At 41.2% G+C, this 23,926-nt stretch overlaps 1 protein-coding gene across 1 annotated transcript; it reads right to left on the minus strand.

Annotated features, from left to right (window-relative positions):
- Positions 1-163: 163 nt before the first annotated feature.
- On the minus strand, positions 164-23,657 carry LOC125887774 (FYVE, RhoGEF and PH domain-containing protein 6-like). The gene is made up of 21 exons (XM_049574833.1): positions 23,274-23,657; positions 19,420-21,340; positions 13,993-14,131; positions 13,604-13,671; positions 13,015-13,045; positions 8,465-8,616; positions 6,743-6,899; positions 6,513-6,600; positions 5,919-5,969; positions 5,739-5,797; positions 5,579-5,650; positions 4,196-4,264; positions 3,815-3,898; positions 3,622-3,701; positions 3,378-3,480; positions 1,916-2,062; positions 1,613-1,718; positions 1,348-1,442; positions 1,143-1,271; positions 893-1,032; positions 164-804 (listed from the first exon to the last, which is right to left on the minus strand). Exons 1-21 carry the CDS (start codon positions 23,284-23,286, stop codon positions 768-770), a joined length of 3,741 nt encoding a protein of 1,246 aa, XP_049430790.1. The 5' UTR covers positions 23,287-23,657; the 3' UTR covers positions 164-767.
- Between the last annotated feature and the right edge of the window lie 269 nt (positions 23,658-23,926).

The following is a 23,926-nucleotide window of genomic DNA, read 5'->3' on the forward strand; positions in this document are numbered from 1 at the left end:
ACCAGCTCCAGGCGATTTACCTCTTATGTATTTCAGTTACAGTGGGCTATAATGTGTGTTAAGGGAAATTTCCCCATTTCCTGACTATTAAAACATTGCTTTTCCACCATTTTAATGTGTAGCCCAATTATTTGTTTCCTCCACAGATTACCATGACAAAAAGCACAGTAAAACAAAAATTTATTACAGTGACAATTTAAATAACAAAAGTGAGATTCATGGAAATTTGATTACATTTCCTTTACAACTGTCTATTTACAGAAGATATGTGAGTAAGGATATCATCTATGTACAGCTATTTGAGATATACATTATGGTACAGTTATGTCCAAACAGTGAACATTCGATTTGTTTTTAACTCTAAAAGTTACTGAGTAAATGTGGATCGAAATGTTATTACAGTATTCATTTGGGCTTTTATCAACAATTTGTGCTACAGAGATCCAAGCAGGTTAAAAAAAATAATTAAATATAACAAAAAAAAGTCTAAAACAGCTACAATGATTCAGGTATATGATTCTTAACTTGCAGCTAAAACCGCATGAATCCTGGTGGAAATGATTCATGTTAAACAAAATTAACACGGCTAATTCACATTGTTAAACAATGTTAAAGGTCACTACGGTATGTCTGATAAGAGCAATAAAATAATATATTTGGATGTTTCAGTGCAGGTAACGTGGTGTCTCCAGATGCTTTTTGCAGAATTCAGAGAGCACTGAGGTAAAACAGTTCATTGAACAGCTCCACACGGCTGCGTACCGACGTTAAAGCACTGTGGCTTCTTTGAATGAGTCGATCCACCTGTTAAAAAACAAATAAGGATTGTTTTTAGTATTATTATTGCCATCACCATATGCAACAATAAGTGGCACCGTTCTTCATACTGTACCTCTGTGCTGTTTGGACGTCATCAGCTTTAAAAATGTAGTAAAGCGTGTTTTTGTGGTAAAGCTTAAACTGTAGCTTCTGCGATGAATCAACTTTTAAGACGAACCCCAAGAGGGGCTGACTCTCTAAGGCTGCAACATCCTGCAGGAAACACAATAAAAGACTGGTGTTAGATGGACATACAATAAATTCCCTTTGGTTTAATTGTATCATGACACAGGACTTTCACAGATACAGGTAGGAGAGCTCACCTCGCTTGCAGCGTACGTATACAGGACCTTGTCTTTGATGACAAACCACAGCCTCTTCCCCTGCTTCTTGTTGCCCTTTGACCTCTGCAGATACCCACTCATGGAGGAGTTGTCTGTGCTCGCCGTCACCTGAAACAAACATCTGATTAGATATCAGGTCGTTATCACTGACAGTGCGTCTTGATCATGACACAGCATCAGTCACCTCTTTGAGTGCTGCCGGTATCTTCTTCTGCTTCCTGGAGAAAGCAAAGGTAGATCTGCTTCCAGGGGATACGGCTGCTGACAGAGCCTGTTCACCTGATGAACACAAACATGGAACATGCAGTTATTCAATACAGAGAAAATACAATATGCAGAGTCTAAACCACACTGATGTTTCAGCCTACAACAACATGATATGAGATAAATATGAGGATGACTGTGTTTGGATCAGACTTCAAAGAATGATAGGAGAAAGCCAGACTTACATTTCTGCTGCTGGAGAACAGGGAAACACTGGTCACACACTCGTGCTAACTGGTTCTTCAGGTACTCAAGACAGTATTTGTTGGAGGAACAAGACTGGCACACCACCTGATGACATGATATAAGCATAAAATATGTTATTCTTCTCATCATTTTACAACATTAATGATTTTCAAGGCGCTTTGCTGCTCTAATTTTAATCATTTAGTAGTTTTTTTAAGTTTAAATTTTTGATGAAGAATATTTCAGAAATTACATTTGTTTTTGAAAGTAGAAGCTTTTTCTTCCACTTTCTGACGCCTTACCTTTCCACATGCACGGCAGTGGTGTCGCCTCCACGTCAGGGTGAACTCACAGGTGCAGATCATACACATGGTGGTCCGCGGGTCGGGGATCCATATGGGGGCTTTGGATCCCAAAGGAGCACCGTCACCAGAATCCCTCAGCTCTACCTGGAGGTTACAGTCATCGCTCACACCAGTGTTCCTTTACATTTTCTTCATACTTCATACTTTTCCAGACTTCTCCATAGATTTTTCAGACCATATTTAGTAACTGAGTACTAACAGTCAGCCCTCTGTAAACTTGCACTTCCCAATTGTGAGTAGGCAAACAAATAAATACACAAAAACATATGTATGGTGTTTGTAGCCTTGTATATTCACTGTGTCTATGGAAATAACGTTGATGGCAGCAATAAAGATATGGTTTCCTTACACAGAAAAGACACTCCATTTACTTTTCTAATAACTAGATAACTCATAAATGTTAAGGCAAGTTTGATATTTCCTTTAATTTGGTCAATGGACTGTATAAAACAGTGGACGTAGCTACGTCATCCATTGGTTTATGGACTAGTGTTTTTTGCCGTTATTTCAACCATCTTAGTTTTTTGGAGCCAGAAGTGACCATATTTGGATGAGCTGATGACCAGTGAAGGAGCGAGGGATGGACCTGACTGAGAAGCTGAGGACACTTGTCATTCAAGTGGCCCTGTCCTTAAATATGAGTAACTTTAAGCCCTAATAAAATGTTAACGGGTGAGTTATATAAAAATTCACCCCTGCACAGTTGTCGCTAATGTTCAAATTATATAGAGACCAAGACAGTTTTTGTACCAGGCTATAAACATGTTTATTCTGCTGTGAAGTCTGGCATTTTAACATCGGGATCTATGGGGATTGACTCTGTTTTGAAGCCAGCCTCATGTGGCCATTCTGGGAACTGCACGTTTTGGCACTTCCACATTGGCTTCATTATTCTGCCTCGGAGACTGAAGCTTGATTTGGTCCCGGATGGCTGTATTTGAGCTACAAGGCACTTGGGGCAGAGCTGTTTTGCCAACTGTGATGTACAGGCATAAAAGCATTTCTCTGTAGGAGTGTGTGATCAGTCGCACATCCTACTTCTTGCCTTGATTTTGAGGACATCAAGATCACTCTGGCCCTGCTTCCTCACAATGTGGTGTACACTTTGGCTTCCTGCTCCAAATGTCTTGAAAAACACTCTGGGTATGATCAGTTTACTTTTAGATATCCTGAATTTTATATTTTAGGAAACAGGGGGGCAACATTTTTCCATACTTATCCTGAATCTAAATGACTCAAATCAAATTCAATACTTTATACCATACTGCATTAAAACCCTGTCATACACACACACACACACACACTATAAAACAGACTTTATATTCATCACTATCACACAGGCTCACACACTAGAAACAGGAAATGTACGAGGTTCACTTTCTCCAAGTTGTTATCTCACCTCTTCTGGAGGCTTGCCAGATATAAAACTGATCTTCTTCCTGGTGTATTCACTGATCGCCGTGGAAATAGCCTCGAGCCACTCATCTCGCTCTGTGGCCGAACTGCAGAGAGAAAACACAGTGTGAATACACACCTACACATTATTCACTGACCTTTGCACTGCAGGGAGAAACACAGGACGACTGGTATGAAACAACACGTTCTTAAGTTACCAGGAGATATCTTTGGTTTCTGATCATTACCTCGCTGAGAGGATGAAGGAGCGCTCCACGCTCTCAATCTTCAGCTCGTTCTGATAGGCCTCCTGGCTTGGCTTGCTAACCTGTAATTATTTTCATTGTGAGCGGTGATGGCAGCGTATAACATGTCCTGGGATAATAAGATATATGTGAGAAGAGATGAGGAGTGTAAGGAAATATGGGGTGAAGTTCTCACCTTCATCCCAGCCAGAGACAACATGTTGTTGAACTTGTACTGGCCTGACTGCACAGGAGTGGTGTACAGCAACGTGTCGTTAAACTGAAGGAGGAAAACCAAAGACACTTTTTTACTTTCTGTTCATTCTGTCTTTTCTTTTTTTAACTGATTTATTTGTTCATCTTATAAGAACAGTACACTGAAATTTAGTGAACATAGATAACACTTTTTCCTTTTTCTTTTATACAACGAGGAAAATGAGGATCTCTCTGACCACACGTAGGTAGGAGAGTGTGCAGTACCTTAGCGTAGGCAGATTACACAGTCACTGCAGCATTACTCTGATTATGTTGTATAAGAATGAAATAAGAGAAGGAACAGGTAAGTGTTTTACTGTACCAGGAAGAACATTCGGGGCTGCATGACTTTCCTAGACAGCTTCATCAGGATTCCCTCTTTCAGGAAGATCTGGAGCACAAAAATGTCATGAGATCACACTAAGTCATGTCTGTTGTCGTACATGGGTATTTCCTCACTCGTGAACTTAAAAATGTCTGTCTTAAACTAAAGCACTATATCAGAAGTACTGAGGTAGAAAAAAACATTTGCATGATAGAAAGGTGTAGTAGCTGTGCTGATGTGGTTTCCAGTTAATTACAGTAATTATCACATAATTGCACTTAATCATAGCGACAAGAAGCTTTAGATTTTATGGAAACATATAACAGTATAGCATCACTCAACATACAACACACAGCTCTCATTTATATACAAATTAATTGTATTAATTGGTTAAATGATTGAGTTTTGGGTTCATTTTTAACCTTGAAAACAGGACCTTGAAGACCTTGAGATGAGATTGTTTTGTCAAATGCTACTTTCAAGCCCAAGCATGTACTCTGTAATTTACTTTTAAACTGAAATGGTCTAGATGTCATTCTAGTAAAAGAATCATGGAAATTCAAGCATGTACTATTTCATGATAACTGGGCAAACTTAATCTTCAGAGGAAGATTGTGCAATAAAATTGATAGTTTCAGAACAGCAACTAAATGGAACTTGAAGTGAAATTCTCAACTTTCTTAATTATCTTACTTAATCTGAAATATGTAATATTTATGCATAATAAAAAAAATACATTTGAAAAACTCAACAGCAATGTCTCTTTCCAGAAATCATGACCTGGCTACTCAAGATAATCCACAGACCTTGCTGTGAGCAGTTTGATGTAGGAACTATTTTCTCTCTACCAAACTACACCTGCCAACCGTATTGTTGCGCAGAAGGAGGTGTGCATCTACTCATGGACGAGAGGCTCGTGCTTCTGACAGCGAGAGATGTAAACATTTAGCTAGCTCAGTGGTGCTAGGTGAGCTAGCAGTGGATGCACACTTGCTTCTGTGCAGTGATACAGTTGGTGGGTGTAGTTCAGTAAAGGAAAAAAGTTCTGACATTAAACTGCTCATAAAAAGGTCTGTGGATTATCTTGAGTAACGGGGTCATGATTTCTGTAAAGAGCAACATTGCTGCTGAGTTTTTCAAATGTATTTTTTTGGCGCTTTGAGCACCACGAGCTGAGTCCCATCTAGTTCCATTATATTGGAGAGAAGGCAGACATCTCTCCGGCTGATATCTCCAACACTCTGCAACTGACACCAAAACAATCTAGACTGATAAACAGCACTACAGGTAAGAGAAAAAAATGTGTGTTTTTCATTTTTGAGTAAATTATCCCTTTAATGTAGCAAAATCTAATGAAGGTACATTAATAAAAGGTCTTACCCGCCCAGGTTGGACTATCTCATGGTGGCCGTTCAGACTGCACTGCACCTGGATCAGCTTCTGGAAATTATCCTGAGAGGAAAAAAATGGACATCAGCAACCTGTACAAAGTATTTTTAACACATTAGCAAAATAATTCTGATGTCTTGTTGGCTCTCACCCCTTGTTTCATGATGTCATTGGCATGATTGGCCACCTCTTTCACTATGGCGAGGGCAGCTGAGCGGATAGAGATGCAAAAAGGTGTTAATTACATATACATGACTAACAATATTTCCATTTCACTGACACCATCAGGTGAGTTTACAGTACGCAGATGTAAAAAGGCCCCTTGCTTTACCTTGTGTGTCCTTGTAATCATCAGAGTCTTCAGACAGGTTTTTCAAATAGTCTGAAACACAGTTAGAAACAAGAGTCAGGGCCAGGAGTGCAAACTACTTTGTACGCTGGGTTACAAGTGCTCAGTGTTGTACTGTAAATTCCTGGAATGTAATCTAAAATTAAAATCCTGGATAAAAAGGTCTGCAGGTGCTTACATAATACAATTACACAACGGTGACGTGACAAACATTCTTCACATTTTGGTCCCGAGGGATCGACCCTGATCCATTAGACTCATGAATCACTAAGCTCGCTCATGTTAAAGCTGGGGTTATGTCACCAAATCTGATTTGGGCTGCACTTCAAAAATCTTATTATATGAGGATTGAAGGAGCAAGACAGAAATTCCAAAGTGATTTTGTTTCTCTAAACAGCAGAGGGCAGTGTGATGCCAAAAATGAGGCACGAGTCAAACATGCAAAGTTTATGAGCTCATAACTGCAATTAAATGATGTTTGGAATTAAATAAAGCTTGACTTTGACTTTCAGATATGTGTCAAGAAATTAAACTGAACATTTTAATGCAGTCAAACTGACTAGTTTGCAGATATACCTGTGAGCAGCAGCTGATACTGAGGAATCCTCTGCACAGGCTTCAAGAGGTAATGCTTCAGAGCCAAGTTGGCACAGCGTGGACTGGCCTTGGACAAAAAAAAAATTGTGTCACATCACAAATGACACAATTTTCAGGAACAAACTCACACATCGTAAACAATGACACGTCAATGACCCAACAGACACACTCCCTGTGACACAGAAAACAGGTCAAACAAGCCTCGTTACCTCGAACTCCCGTACCACTGCGCCAAACGCTGGGTTCTTCTTACTCTGCTCTTCCAGTAGAGCCACATTCTTGTCAAACTCGCGGATGTATGTGGAGTACATCTTCAGATAGGGCCCTTTCTTCACGAAAATGTCTGCCAGCCGGGCATTCTCATCCCTGTACACAGAATAAAGTTGCATGAGTTAAACCAGGCACTGTGAAACCTGCTTGAGAAAGTATGTTTAATTAAGCTGTACAATGTGATGAATTATTCTTGTAGGAATAATAACAACATAAATACATAGTGTGTATATACCAATCAGCCACAACATTAAAATCTGTGACAGATGAAGTAAATAAGATTGATCATCTTATCATAGTGCGACATTCTGCTGGGAAACCTTGGGTCCTGGCATTCATGTGGACTGTTGCAGATCAAATTGTAATGATGGGGCGTACTTGGTCTGTAACAGGGTTCAGGTGGGTGGAGTGCGTCAAGTGGCATCCCCAAGAATGCTAGGACCAAAGGTTTCCCGGCAGAACATTGTATCGTAACAAGATAATCAATGATAGTCACTTCACCCGCCATTGGTTTTAATGTTTGGGCTGATCGGCGCACATACAAGGTTTCTCTTAAACGGACCTCAACTATCCAGCCCAAACCATGAGAAACAGCCCCAGACCCAAAGTACACACAACTAGAGGAGCACTCTAAGAGTTCAGACCTCTGCCAAGGCCAATAGTCTCATCTTGTATGTATGCAAATCTAAAAGCACAACCACTATATATGTCTGGATGCATTTTCAAAACTACTAGAATAGGTCAAAATATGGTTTTGACTAACTAAAGCGTCATCATCTCAGCTTACTTATTACCTACTTATTTATTATTTAACCTTTATCTAACCAGGAAGTCTCACTGAGATTGAAAATCTCCTTTACAATAGAGACCTGGCTGAGGTAGCAGCCAATCAAAACACATTTAAAAAGCAACACATACAACATATAATACAAAAGTCCACAATAAAACGACATCTATTCAAACATAGTGGCCTCTTGTAATAGCTCTGGTGGAATTCATTGCAGACAGTTCACATTTGGATACAAGAGTATAATTAGTTGCGTCATATGTGTGTATTTATGTTTCCACAGCCACACTTTAGTTTGAGTGTTACAACTGCGGCGGTGGTACAGTTGTACCAGTTCTCCCATGAGACACTGTCCCTAAGTGCTCCATAGCAACTGGGTTCTGTTTGTGGTTTGAGCGGTTACCTGTGTAACCTACCCCAGAGGATTACTGGTACCTATGAAAGTGGATTGTGATATGGAGTCATTGCATTTCTTATTGGCCATGCTTTATCACTATTGAACTTAACTATCATCTACTGGATTTCAAGATGTATGACTTTTATTCTGCCAAGGCCAAATGCCTTAACTCGTAATGTTTAGAAAAGAGGACAATATTTTGGGTATCTGCCCTGTGATTCAGAACCACTCCCAAATTTAATGGGCTCTTTCTTGGCCTATTCTGCAGCCATCCAAGTTTCATGACACTTGGTCCAGTAGTTTTCCTTGTATTACTGCTTACAAACAAGCAAACAAACCTGACCAAAAACATAACCTCCCAGGTAAACATGGGGACAGGGGCCTCCATAAACCTTTGGCCATATGTTGCTGTTTCAGCCAGTAACACTGATCTGTGCACACAAGCGTAAAAACACTTCTTTCAGGATTTTGTCGTACCATTTGGCCACTCTCTGCTTCAGCTCTCTGAGCAGGTCCTGGTTGAGTTCATAGAGCTGTGGGAGGTAGTACAGGATCTGGTTGAGGAGACGCTCCTCTATCACAGGCTTCCCACTCTGACGGGACGCTGTGGACGCCGCATCACGGAAGTCCTGCAGGTCAAATAGTCACACAGATAAAGAGTCAGATGATCAAATACAGGAACTCAGGCACACAGGGGAAAACCCAGTGTGTGCGTGTGTGCGTCTGTGTGTGTCAAATGTTAAACTAGTTCTTTTAGATTTGCATGAAAATGCAGTGCATTAGTATATATCAACAATTAAGATGCTTGTTCCCCAAAATAACTCTACAAACCAGAGAAGCTCCAGAAGATACATGAAGAGAAACAGTGCTGACCCATGACCTACACACACACACACACCTGACTCTCATTAAGCATTTGTAAATTTCCACAATACCATGAATCAGAACTAAAATAAAAAGGAGAGCCGGAGGGTGCTGTTTCTGCTTCTTTTTCTGATGATGTGGAGTTTTTTTTGTGGTTTATGAGGACACATGGCAAATAAAACTGCTTACAGACTGAGCGCCCAGTGGAGCGCTCCTGTGGTTAACATGTGTGATCTGACGGCGGAGGAGGTGCGTCATGTGGAAGAGGATTTGGCAGGGAATTAGAAAAAAAAATCTGGGTGATTCACGAGATAAGAAAAGATTACAATGCAGACACGACTGAATCAGCAGTGAATGAATATTTTTTGGTAAGAGCGGAGCGGACAACAACAGGGCTGAGGAGAAGCTGCGGTTCAGTTTGGGTGATTTTCATTTTTTTCTTAAAGCTCCTGCACTTCTGTGTAACTTCTTTAAACTTAGTTTATGAAGCAGGCAGACAAAACAACACATTTTCATCAAGCTATAAATCAGAGCTTTTCTTATCTTTCTGTTTGGGAAGTCGACATTTTGGAGACAATATGTTTTCACCTGACAGCGACAGTACACAGAGCATCGTGGAAAATATGGCTCGACTGATAACTCAGATAAAAACACACAACAAATGGCATGTGGCGTTATCATCAATCAGTCGGTGGAGAGCTGGCGGAGTGCCTGGTGAAGATGGAGAATGAACAAATACTAAGTCACCTCTACATACTTCTGAACTTGGTGTGACTGATCCTCATTAATGGACTCCATTCCTCTACAGCCTACAGAGACCCGAGCACTTCCTGTCTGAGCTCCGCAGTGAGGAGTCATTGTTTATGAGTCAGTCCCACTACAATCTTGTTTCGAGACCTTTGTCTCTCCAAACATCTGCTCACACTCATCCTTTTTTTGGGAAAATAAAGAGACGGAAAAATAAAAAAAGGGCTTTAACTTATGAGTAAAAGGACTTTAACTTTGAGGTGAAGTTACCCTGCAAACACAAAAGGGGGGTCATGTTAGGTATAGGTGTAGATTTCAGGGCCCCTTAATTTGCCCCTTTAATATTTAGAACATGTACATTTAGCCCCCACAATAAAAACATTAAAGTAGCAGAGGACATTTGTTTCGTCAAATTTTAAGACATTTACACCATAAACTGATGTAGAAAAGGCACAAACTGTATAAAAATTCACCAGAATGCAGAAAATTAAGTGTTCGACGCTCAAAATTTTCTGGCGGAGGATCTCTAAACCCCTCATTTCATACATGTATGTGTCCCCCCTCAGTGTTGAAACAAAACCTATGCATTTTATATTATTAAGTGGCATGACGGTTAGCTGTATTGCCAGCCCTCTGTATATGAGATATGTCTAATCCCTGTCGGTAGCTCAATTAATCCAACTTCTTATATGTCCAACTTTTAAGTTTTAATTGTCGTTCATATTAAACACGTCAAACCACCAATTGCGACTTGATGTGTCATTGTCCGCTGCTGCAACAAGTGTCATCATCATCATCCTGCAGCAAGAATCTATGGAGGAAGGGTGCTTATTTCCTGTCTGTTTATTATTCTAGGGGCCGTAAGTATTTAAACCCAGCAAGCAACAAACCACTTGTCCAAGTAAGCTAGGTCCAAATACCACCATAGACCCTATACCCTGGTGAAAAGTCAGGACAGTATGTAGGTATGAAAAAACAGAAACCACCCAACCCTTGTAGGAACTACTGTCTTTCTTCTGAGCTACACCCACTAACTGTATCAATGTGCAGAACGAAGTGTGCAACAACTGCTAGCTCACCTAGCTTAGCTAGCTAACGTTACAGCTGAGCCAAGGAGAACGCCATTAATGTTTACATGTCACACTGTCACAAGCACAAGCCTCTCGTCTATGAATAGATGCACACTTCCTGCTGTGCAGTGATACGGTTGGTGGGGGTAGTTCGGTAGAAAGAAAATCCATTAAACTACATGAAACTGCTCAGAACAAGGTCTGTGGATTATCTTGAGTAACCAGCTCATGATTTCTGGAAAGAGACATTGCTGCTGAGTTTTACATTGAATTTTTTTGGCACTTTGAGCACCACAAGCCGAGTGCCATCTAGTCCCATTATATTCAAAAGAAGGCAGACATCTCTACAGCTGATATCTCCAACACTCTGCAACTCATACCAAAACAACCTGGACTGATAAATAGCACTTCAGGTAAGAGGAAAAATATGTATTTTTGATTTTGTGGTGAACTGTCCCTTTAAAAGTTGGTTAGAGTTATACTGATCTGACAATAGACACAAATACTTCTGTCACCCTACAGTGTATTTCCTGACGTTGTTTCTCAAATAAATCCTTAGGGAAAGTACAGCGCAGAAACCAGACCGTCATATCATTTTGTTGGCTTGGATCGGTTACAGCTTAAATTTCTCCAAACATCACACGGAGACAACAGGAGTCCACTGAAGTCCAGAGTGTAGTGTTACTGTCAGATCACATGAGAAAGTCTGGGGGAAACAGGGAGGAATGTGAGCTGTGCGGTCGAGACTGAGGGGAGTTAGGTTGTACACACAGTCGTCTCCTGCATGGGGTGTGCCCCAGTGGCGAGCATAATTAAACACATATGGAGAATGTGGGCTCACACAGCAGACGAGCACTAGATAAAACATATAGAGAGATGAAGTACAGCTTTCTCAACAGTACGTCGTGTGGCTCGCTGAGTATGTTCAGATAAGGGTGGTTGGTTTTTTTTGTGAAACCATTTAATATCATTGTTTGTTCAATATGTGTTTTTTAGGGTCCTTTAGCAAACATCATTTCTCATGTGGCTGATTTCTATTCTCTTAAAAAGACATTTAAATTTGGCTCAACGTCAATATGGAGTTTGATCTCTAACTATGGTTTTCCCACTTAAGAGGTTAAATAGTCCAGTGTGTAGGATTTAGGGGGAAATATTGGCAGAAATGGAATATAATAAGTCGGTTTTCTTTAGTGTATAATCACCTGAAAATGAGAATTATTATGTTTTCGTTACCTTAGAATGAGTTGTTTATATCTACATAGGGAGCAGGTCCTCATCCACAGAGCTCGCCATGTTGCACTGCCACATTTCTACAGTAGCCCAGAATGGACAAACTAAACAGTGGCTCTAGATAGGGCCATTCATGTTTTTATGTTTTTACGCTGGACACCATAGTTAGCCGCCCCTCCATGACAAGCAGCGTCAGTCTTTTTTTTAAAAATGTGAAACTGCTTTATTCAGTGTTTTTACCGGTTTAAATCACCAGGTCAGTTTCTTTTTTGGAGAGGAAGAGACCTCTGTGGAAAATTTGGCTCTTGTTAGAAAGCTACTGAAAGTCTGGATCTTACGTTATCAGAGAGAAATAGGGGCCATAAACATGCCGCGTTTTTTGCTCCCTCTCATCCATTGTTTTTTAATGCAGATGCACGGGAGGTGGTCTCAAACAGGAGAGCAACACCATCGCAACACCCACGCGTTGCCGAGTGCCTTCTTTTGGGGTACAACAACTTCAGCTTTTGTTCAGCTTTTGAAACGCAGCAGTGCACACCACGTGCCATATGACAAGGACCAACCAATCCCAGCCAACAGATACCTTTCCCTTCCTCTGTAAATATCAGTCTGTGGTCATTCAGAGCTGGTTACTGTCGCTTGGCAATCTCAGATGCGACCTGCCGCTGCGCTCTTGAAAGCTGGTACAGAAAAGGCACCAGAGAAGTGCCCAGCATCTGACCTTGAAACATTGATGTGTAATGTGAAACTGCTTTATTCAGTGTTTCTACCCATTCAAATCACCAGGTCCGTTTGTTTTGGAGATGAAGAGTCCTCTGCGGATGATTCAGCTCCTGGTAAAAACCACCTGAGCAATAAACACTGAAGGAATTCTAACTGGGAGAAGTTTCAGCTGGCTGCAGTCTGCAATCCTCACCACTAGATGTCACTAAATCCCCCTAAATCTTACACATTGTTCCTTTAAAATAGCTTTTAATATAAAATTTCAGTATGGACTAATTTATCCTCACACTTCCCAACTCTAAAACACCTGCCTCTGCTCGTCTCACGACAAACATGAGGCCTGTTTTGGTGTGAAGCAAATAACAGATAAGAGTGATGTCTCAGGGTACTTACAACATGAAGCAGCTTGAGGACATCAACAAACCTAGAAAAACAAAGAACAGGGGACGTTTAAGAAGTTATAATGGATAGGTTTAGTAATGGAGAAAGTAAAGAGTTGCTTCCCAAATGTTTAGTTTGGTTTTTGTTTCTTTGTCAAGGTTTTGAGACATGTCTCTCCTGAAAACAATGGGGGTGTATTAAATTTTGTCTGTGGTGCTCAAAGCATAAAGACATTACATTAAAAATTCAGCACCACGTCCTTTTGATAACAGACAGACCGTGTTTTATGTTTGCATTTAATACCACAGTCCTTGTGGCATGTGTTGATACCAACGTATGTTTTGGATTCAGAGTAATGTGAACAAAATGAGATGCTGCTGTAGAAATCTTAAACATCATTTTCCAATGTTCTGGGCGCCACAAACGACATTCCTTTCACCACAAATGTTTAGGGTGGAGGCAGAAACCTCAAAACCTGGGCAAGTAAAACAAAACTATCTCTATGGCTACACACTCCAACATGTAAGTGGATGGGGGTTTTTTTTCATAATTTGAGGGATCCAAAAAAAACACCTAAAGGAAAACAAAGTCAGACTCTTACACACTCTCAGAGCTCATGATTTCTGTGGCAATGTGCTGAATCTTGCTCTTCTTCTTTCCACTCTGCATCTAACAAAACAAGGTACAAAGACACAGACTTTGAATAACAATGCACCATAATAAATCACAGCAAAACTACTTACAGCAGATACACACTGTGAATCACAATATATTCAGGTAGAATTTCTATCAGACACAGCCTGTGTCTGATGTAAAGGTCAATGAAAAAAAAAAAGAGTCAACTCAGCATCAAGAGGAAGAAAAGTTCTTCCCAATACAACCAAAAAAAACAATGTTATCGCTGAAACCTTGCAGAGGACAAACCCCGTGAGGTGAGTCCAGGAAGTATTTCTGACTGAGATCATAAATTTAACAGTGTCTGCTTCTCACCACGCTCTCCTCTGGCTGCTCAGGGTCGCCTTTACTTGAGATGGAGCTGCTGTCGGCCTCGTCGTCCGAGGTGTTGGCCAAGATGTCATCATCAGAGGGGGCATCATCCAGGGGTGTCACCTCCTCATCGACAGAGCTTCTATCAAAAGGGGCAGGATGTTGGGGTCAGGGGAGAGTAGAGTCAGGTGTAACAGTGTGAGCACACCACTGTACAGGTTTAAGACACACAGACGCAGCTGTAGACATTTTTTAACTAGAGTTGTATGTCTCCCTGAACCAGTCAAGTTACATTTATGTCTGTCCAGACTCAAATGTAGCCATGACAGTTGACAATGCTTCAAATATGTATGATGCTGCAAAGCCGCTACGAATTCTAAAACATAGATGCTTCACACACATCTTCCCCCAGCAGCACAGAAGATCTATACAATCAGCAGCACAATTTTAAAGTGGCCACCCAGGATTAGTGTCACTAATTTGGTATCTGACCAAAGGTCTCCCCTTCTGTTCCTGAGTTAATTAATGGCCAGAAAAGAGTTTTTGCAGAATATTATGATGTCATAATAAAGTTAACCTTTAACCTTTTGGATATAAAATGTCATCACTTCCTCATTTTATCCTCTTACACATTTCTGTGAAATTTTCTCATGTTGAGTGTATGAATTCTTGAGTTATGACCAAAAACGTAGTTAGCACGGTGATGCAGTGGTTAGCATTGTGGCCTCACAGCAAGCATGGGTTTCTGGTTTCTGGGTGGGGGGTTCAAGCCCCAGGGTGGTGGTGTTCTCCCTGTGTCACTGTGAATTTTCTCCAGGTCCGTAGGTGTGAATGTGAGTGTGAATGGTTGTCTGTCTCTATGTGTCAGCCCTGTGATAGTCTGGCGACCTGTCCAGGGTGTACCCTGCCTCTCGCCCAATGTCAGCTGGGATAGGCTCCAGCGCACCGCGACCGCTAATAGGATAAGTGATTACGGAAAATGAATGGACATGTTTTGCGCATAAACTGTATTGATAATGGACGTAGCTATCATCACATTATCCACTGGTTTGTGGACTGCCATTTCAAAGTCTCGAGTTCGGCATTTCAGCCATCACCATCTTGTCTTTTTGGAGCCGGAGGTGACCATATTTGGATGAGAGGTTGGAGTTGTAGACGAGCGAGGGGTGGATCTGACCGTCTGACAGCAGCAACGCCTCACAGAGAGTTTGTCACTCAAGCAACTCTTCCATTATATATGTGTAACTTTGGGCCTCAATAAAATGCAAACGGGTGAGTTAAACAAAATTTCACCCCCCATACAGTTGACATATATGTTGAAATTAGCTGTAGAGACCAAAACTCATTTTTGTACCACGCTGTAAAGATGTTTATTTCTGCTGTAAAGTTGGGCATTTTAACATGGGGGTCTATGGGGATTGACTGGAGCCAGCCTCAAGTGGTCATTTGAGGAACTGCAGCTTTTGGCACTTCCACATTAGCTTTACTTTTCAGGCCTTGGAGGTTGCTGCTTGGTTTTGTGAGGTCACCATGACCTTTGACCACAAAAATGTAATCAGTTCATTTGTGCCAAAATGTAAGAACTTTCCTCAAGTTTTAGCACTGAATCACAGATTTGACGATCTTTACAGTCTTGTGACTAAAAAAATCATGTTAAAATCAGTTCTTGTTGATGCGTTCAATGACGCCTTTTAAACTGTATGTCCTGTTTTCTTTTTGTGTGTGTCATTTTGTTTTGTTTTTTTTAATGTTTTTTTTTTTGTGTGTGCTTTGTTATATTTTAGGTAGCCTTGTGTAACATCTTGGCCAAGGGACTACAGATGGAAAATAGCCTTTTGGCTAATTCTGGCATTTTTATACCATGTGTATTTATTAATTTGCACTGTCCCTTCTTAAATAAACTAAACTAAACTTTGTGTTTTGGATGTATCGCATTCACGAGAATGAGAAATACGAGGTCACAAAAAAAATTCAATCAGTTGATTGTTGATTCCAAGTGAACAACTAGAAAACATGTCTCTCAGCTGTCACCACTGTTGAGGCATAAAAAACAGTGAATACAGCAGGTGCTGACCACGTCATTTACATGCCACATGATTAATATAGAAAGTGTGCGAAAGTGAGGATGTTATTTATAGAAGAGGGTAAAAGAGATGAGGTTTGAAATAAAGCACCTGTGTCAGCACATAATCTGAAGGAGAAAACTGTCAGTCCAGCAATGCTCAAACATTTCCTGCTCTGATCGAGTGGGAGTGATAGAAAAAAAGAACACACAGGAAAGGGAGCACTTGACACAACCGGAACAAACATTCAGTGATAACCATCATCACGGTCACATGACACTAGCCTCGGTCCAGCTGCCGGCCTCGGGGTCAGGTCACAGAGCATTATAGTTCGGCTAAACACTGCCATGTCCAACAGAAACAACTGCAAACCCCAATCATCACACACACAGCTTTAAATGACTACATGTGAACCGCTAAGAGTGAGCTGCACCACAGAGAAGCTACATATCTAAAATGCCACTATTCCCAGAGGGAGCATTACATGTGAAACAACAGCTCCTCCCTGAACAAAACTGCAGAAGAAGAAATGGGCCAAGGCTGAGCAGCCAACCCAATAAGCCGGAGTCTGTGGGTCTAACACTCTGTGGCATGTTTACAATAGCTGCTGCATTGAGCTGTGACTGGTCTCTGTTTGTGAGCCGCTCTTTTTAACATGTGATTGTTGCACAGTTTGAGCTAAAGAGGGGCGACACGCTAAGCTGTGCCAAGCCGAGTGTACAGTTACACAAACCATAATCCTATTTTCTCAACTGACTTCTGCTCACTGCTCATTCACAATGCAACATATGACTTCTTTGCATAAAAGGATGATTACATACATAACTACCAAGAATTTAAACACGATAGAAGTTTAACTGAGCCAATTAAGCATCACACTGGTTCTTCTTGCCAAACAAGAGCTAACAGGGCTCAACAGTAACGGTTACCAGGAGGTTGTTGGCAACCATTTTGAGAAACTGGCAACCAATCATTTGCCTTTAGTTGTCAGGAGTGGCAACCAAAGGAAACAGCACAACATGCCCCAAAACATAAATACATTTATAATATTTGAGACAAGTGGTTCTCAACTGGTCCAGCCACAGGGTCCAGATTTCTCCTTAGTCATTAGTTCAAGGTCCACACAGTTTAATACATTTAGTGTTACACCTGTGTCGCCAGGTCGTCGAGTTAGTTTGTTGTCTCTGTAAAGTAGCTTTCCGTTAGTCACTCACTCCACAGCAGTAAACTGCGCTAAAAATAAAATCTCTGTGAAAATCTGACATGTTTGAAAGTCACTTGCGGTCCATTCAGAAGGGACCTGTGACCCACTTTTGACCAACAACCTATCAGTTGGAAATCACTGTCCTAGATATTGCTGTTGCAGTGTGAAATGAAAACAGACATTGCTGCATGTGCGTTGGTGCATCTTGTCTAGTGTTGTTCCAGTACTGATAACCAGTATCATGAGTTGCTCTGATATTGCCTAAAATGCTGGATCAGGTATCAGCGACTATGCGGGTCTATGCACTGATGTGAAACCACATAATGTGCGAATAATTTTAAACGCTGATTCACACGAGGATAAAGTTGTGCTGCACAGCTACTGACAACTACTGTTTTAAAGCAGCAAAGCAGAAGTGATTTCCAGTAAACAGTGTGGCGCAAGCTGTTCCATTTGGCAATGTTTTACACTGAAACTCCCACCACTTTATGGCAGTGGTTTGTAAAAAACACACTTTATTTTTTTAAGTACAGTGAATTTCTGGCACAGAGCTTTTATTTTGAAGTGCTGTTTCTGTACTGTAAAATAAGTGACTAATGGATAGCTACTTGACAGAGACACTAACTATGATGCTAAATGTATCAAATTGTGGATCTTAAGCTTAATCTGGACCCCGTGGCTGGACCAGTTGGGAACCACTGTTTTACGGTTTATTTTAAGCGATGTCATACAACATTGATAGCAACCATTTCACAACCATACAGGGTTAATAGTATACAATTGTTGATTGGTTTTAACGCAGTGGTATCAGTTTGGTACCTGGTATTGTCCAATGTGCAAGTTCAGGTATCAGAATCGATATTGGGAAGGAAAATATCATATCAGATCATATCTAATTTAGTCGTGTTTGCACATGCATCTGTTTTGGAGACAATGGTTAAGCTAATTAAGTTGTTTGACTGTAGGTTGAAAAGTTTGACTAACCCGTTAACATCACAAACAAATGTGCAAATTGATTCAAGTGTTAAAGTGCTGTATGAAATGAAAAAATACAAAGGTCATTTTAGGTTACTGTTATAAAGCTTTCAAACATTATTTAGCTACCTGACATATAATTGCCTGGTATCTTAATTATTCCAAACATAAAGTGAATAAAAACATCAAACGTATTTTTAGTTTTGGCAATCCAAAAGCTGATGCCTGATTGCCAAGCTGGCAACCAATTCTAAAAGCTAGTGTCGAGCCCTGGCTAATGCAGATATTTTAGATTTTTTACTGAGCATTTTGAGCGTTCAAAAATCAAATTCAAATTGCTAAAAGAACTTGTATGAACTGTTAACAGTCTGTGGATTATGCAGAGTAACAAGAACATGTTTTTTGGAAACACACACTGCTTTCTAAGAATGTTTTTTTTTTCATTGTTTTGAGCGACAAATCTATCACCTCCATTGTATTCAACTGTCTGTCTGCATGCCTTGATAACACTGGAGGTGTGTCATCAGTGCCCTCTTAGCCTCAATTAAAAAAATACACACACACATTCTTGCCTTCTAGGCCAAAGTTTTGTGAAACTGTTTCCTCTGATTATAACTTGTGGCATGAAAAAAATGATGGGAGTCATTTTAATTATTAGGTCAACCCACAATCCATCAACACCTGAGTGGCTGATCACACGTGCCATCGTACTAGTATCACCACGTCAGACTCACCAGTCAGGAATCTGCAACAAAAGACACAATGCGACACGCTGCTTTGTGATCCGCCCTTTTTACAAACGATACACAGTCACCCTCTGTAATTAACTAGACCTATTGCTGGCGGCGTCCTCTCCTAGTATCCATTATGCAGTGTTCAAAATCTGTTTTTATATTTATATGTTTTTAGTTGTTTTCTTTTCTTTGTGATGCTGAGGGCTCAGAGGTACAGCATTTTGGGTTTTTTTATGTCTGCAAGTACACACAAATTGATGATAAACTCAATCTTGAATACCTTGAAACTCTGGGAGTCTTGAAAATCTTTTACAGATTAATGTTTTTAGGAGGCCTACGGTGTTTGCATGCACTCCTGTCATTAAATAAGGGAAATCAACTTATATATTCATAGGTGAGATCACATATGAGGTACTGAGAGAAACAAGACAAATACGAAAGCATCATAATCTACCTCTCACAGTCTGTTGGCGTCTGACAATGTTGGTGCTCAGTGTTCTTCTCAAAGGACATATACGGCTCCTGCTCCTCATAAATGCCCTCGTCGTTATACATCGAGCTCTGCCAGGCCGTAGGCTGCGAGATGGAGGTCCGAGGGGACGCCACATTCACGTTCATGTAGTCTGGTATCTCCTCATAGTGAGGCATGTTCTCGTAGTAAACACCTTGGTCCGTTCCAAGAGAAAACTCATCTCCGTCCACACTTTGCTCAACTCCGAGCAGTGGGCAGGAGAATTTACGCGGCGCCCTGAGATGCTCGTGGAAGTCCTCACATCCATTTTCGTCCACGCTTTGTTCGTTCTCATTCGCAGTGCAGTCTGAGCTCTGGCCTCCTTTCGCTTTCAGCTTGGGAAGCATCTTCACAGAGAGCTTCAAGTCCAGCAGTTTTCGGAAAGAGTTCCTTTTCTGTCCTTCGGATCGTTGCAGGTCAGCACCAGAGAACGACTTGGCTCTCTGTTTGCTGGAGCGAGAAGGTTTGACGATTCCAGGTGTCGAGAGTTTTTTGTTTATTTTCTCGTCTGGAGGCGAAGGCAGCTCCCTCATCACACGTTCCTTCAAAACACAGTCTTCTTTAGAAAGTTCCTGCCTCTTCTTATCACCTCCTGATTTCCACTCGTCTCTCTCCTCAGATGATTCCTTCCTCTGCATCCATGCCATCGGGCTGCTGTGTCTCTGGGGCTTCTTCGGAGTAACCTTGACCACCTTGTCCTCTGCTGCCACAGCGATGGCAGGAGGCTCCGGTTGATTAAGCGAACAGCCTGATGGAGGACTATGTGTGAAGTCACTGTACACTGCCTCCTCATCATCACGTGTTCCTTCCCTCTCCACCTCTTCATCCTCCTTGTCGACCGATACCTCCATCTCCTGGATGCTGTTGTCCCACCCCAGGTCTTTCTCCTCCACATCCTTTGGGAGCGTCTGAGGAGCAGAGGTTGGTGCTTTCTCAGGTGCAGACAGTAAAGGCTTTTTCCTGGGCGGAGGCGCCGGCTGAGTGCAGGCTCGTCTCGCTGATAGAAAACTTGGTGGCTTGTTTCCAGCAGGTACACTGACAGACGGCGATGAGCTGCCCTTCCCCTCTGATGACACCTTCACCTCACTGACGTTCATTTCCCTCCCTTCCTGGCTCACAATCTCCTCACTCTCCTCCTCCACCTTTTCCTGACGGACCAGCATAGGCGTCCTGGGTTTCCGTGGTACAGGGACAGGGATGGGTTTCCTCAAGGCTGCTGGGACGGGTTTAGTCTGGGGCGCACGAGGTATCTGCTCTGAGCCAAGAGCATCTTCCTCTGGTCCTCGCCCAGGTGCACTCTGAGGGATCACGTTACCATTTGCCTCATCGCTCCATGTTCTGTGGGGAAGGGTTGGTCTAACTGTGACGTCAGGGCCTGATGTGTTGAGATTTCTGTCTACAGTTTCTTGAAGAGGTTTATGGTTTGTGAGGTGAGCATTAGTGGAAGTGTTCGTCACTTTGCACTTGTCGGTTTTCTCTTGAGATGTCGGGAGAAGCTTTCTGTTTGTGTTCCTGATGCACATGCAGTTTTCCTGGCTACACAGACATATAGGAATAATATAATCCCAGTCCGGCTTTTTGTTCTCTTGCTGTGTTGCATTTTGGGAGTTGAGAAGACCTTCGAGCCGTGGGGTTTCTCTCACAGATGTTTGAAGGAGGCTCTTTGAAGCCAGTGGTTTGGATTCCACAGCGGTGGTGAGTTTGGAGAGGCAGGGTTTGGGGGCCAGCGCTGGTTTAACCTTCCTCTGTGTGCCAGGAGACGGGAGCGAGAGGTGGCTGTCTCTTCTGGGGGTTGACGGAGACAGTCCTGGCCTCTGGGGCTGGGCCAGCTTTGGTTTTGGGGCCAAGGGTGGCTTTTGCATGCCTGAGGAGAGAAAAACAAATGAGACACACTTCAGAATTTGTGTAAAGTTATCTCAGATCTGAATCTGAAACACATCAATAAAGATTACGATATAATCTGGCTCAATAAAAACGCACACTCTGAATATCCAGATGGTGTGTTTAATGCATTTTCAGTAAACGCACAGATGTTGCCTGCGTGGTCGTTTCCTCTTTAACTCTTTGGCTCTGCAGCACTCATCCTAACCTAGTGACAGCTTAGTGTGAAACTGCTGTAAAGGACTAAACCACCTCCACAGGGGGTTCAAATATCACATGGCTTATGTTTGCTACTCCACACAACAGCACTGTAATCCGGCTAATGGTGCGTGTCAACAGGCAGAGAAAGAGGAGGAGGAGCAGATGGGAGGTGAAGAGTGGGAGGCAAATGGTAGAAGGGGGGCGCAGGGACTGGGGACAGAGTCATGCAAACTGGTACATCTGGCTGAACTGGTGTCCTGAATCTTTTGTGGTGGGCCAAACAATAACACACTAACCTGCTGACAGGGACGGATGTTGTGTTGTTTTCCCTCAGCACATATTTCCTCACTCAGTAAACCACAGGTTACTAACACATCTAGAGATCTACAAAAACATCCTCATGAAGTTTGATTCTGGGAACAATCAACAACTGATGGACTGACAGATAAATGAGTGAGATACGTCTCAAATACCATAATACACTGATTGATACACGCACACAGCAGTAGGATGCAAGTACATTTACTGAAGTACTGTACTTAAGTACAAGTACGAGGTACTTTTATTTTACTTGACCATTTCAAATTCATGCCATATTCTGCTTCTGCTCCACTACACTACAACTATTTGACAACTTTAGTAACTTTACAAGTGAAGATTTTTGCACACAAACCATATGACAATATACAAGTGCAGCTGAAACGATTAGTCGACTGATTAGAAAAATAACTAGCAAATATTTTAATACTCATTCAAGTCATTTTTCATGTAAAATCATGTGGTTTTGGATATTCAAATATGAGGACTTGCTACTTGACTAATTCAATTTATTTAAAGATTTTCCTGATTTTACTTACATATTTTTACGTAACCCTTTGAAACCTGAGCAAATTGGCTTAATTTCTTACAAAAAAATTAAATAAAACACTGAAAAAAGGCAACAAGCAACTTAATGAGAAATTAGTTAAATATCAGCAAAAAATTAGTTAAAAAAAGTTAGGAAAAAAAAGTGAAAATTAGCACAAAAAAGGTAAGTAAAACAACAAATTAGGAAAAGACCTTAAAAAAAAAGTGGTTAAAATAAAACAGAATAAAAAAAAAAAATTTAAAAAAATTTAAAAAATAAAATAAAATAAAAAAATATAAATACTAAAAAATTAGTGGCAAAAAATAAAAAATAATAAATATAATAATACAGTTAATATAATAATATATATACTCCGTCTTAAGATTTAAATATTTATGAAAGGTGTCTAAAGGCAGCACAAGAAAAGTGATGTCACTCCACATTTCAAAGGGTTAAGTCACAGTGTCAAAGCAGGACTTCTACTAGTAACAGAGTACTCTATTTCACACTGGTATTAGTACTTTAACTTTAGTAAATAATCTGAGCACTTCCTCCACCTTTTCATGCACACACACAGTTTTATGTCTTCTTGTGTTTTTTTTTTAATTCTTAATCCGTTAACACACCAGCTTGTTGAGCTGTTTAACATTTTAAAGCACAACCAGAGGCTGCAGATCAGTTTCAGCTTGACGCCCTACAGTTATGAATCTGTTGCTTCTCCCTGATGTTTATCTGCCTTACCCCCTGAGAAACAAACAAAAACATAACTAAATGCATGTTTCCATCGCAGTTTAACACCTTCTGATTAATAGTTCATGTCGCCAGCTGTGAGCTCGCAGACACCAACAGATCTCTGGCAATCACTTACCTGAGCTCATCATCGCTTCACTCACTTCAGTCCAGTTTTGTGGATTCAGTGAAGCGGAAACAAACCATCCTGGGTGTCCGGGTACATTTCAAGACTCGATCCAGTCCAAAGAAGTTGTCTTTCAAGAAATATATAAGTGTTGTCAGCGTTTCTTCGCCCAGCACATGTGATCCTGCTGCTTCAGTCTCACCGGAGCCGCACTGACTGGCTGCCAGCTACATCGACTACACTTCTTCCTTTTTGTTTCCATAAACACTCCACTAGGGGTCCTCAGGGGCCACAAACTGCCATGTCAACCAAAACACAACTCTCAAGTATAATTAACTGTAACATTAACCAAGTCAGAGGAGCGTAAGAGAAAATCCTGAGCACTCTGACTGAAGGTTTAATGTTGTTGAAACTAACTACAACTCATCTGATTAACATTTCAACTGCATAGACTTCATCATCATCATCATCATTACATGGGAATTTCCACCCACACAGCTTTCCACACACATCATCATCATCATTAATAACACCACGAGTGTGACTAAGAGACTGAAACATGAGTGGAAGCCAGCTGATGCTTTGTAAGCTAAACTTGAGATATATATAATGAGGAAGTAAAGCTAAAATAAGCAAAATTTCTGGGTGGTGCTTTCATCATGCTG

The sequence above is a fragment of the Epinephelus fuscoguttatus genome, linkage group LG4 (genome assembly GCF_011397635.1).
Source record: "Epinephelus fuscoguttatus linkage group LG4, E.fuscoguttatus.final_Chr_v1".
Classification (NCBI taxonomy): domain Eukaryota; kingdom Metazoa; phylum Chordata; class Actinopteri; order Perciformes; family Serranidae; genus Epinephelus; species Epinephelus fuscoguttatus.

Bases quoted from the DNA above. Each gene is read 5' to 3' on its own strand.
- LOC125887774 (XM_049574833.1), bottom strand. The intron at 3,899-4,195 runs GTACAGTAAAAC...TTCCTCCTTCAG, and splicing joins AGCCCCGAATGTTCTTCCTG to TTTAACGACACGTTGCTGTA. The intron at 1,272-1,347 runs GTGACTGATGCT...TGTTTGTTTCAG, and splicing joins TACCGGCAGCACTCAAAGAG to GTGACGGCGAGCACAGACAA.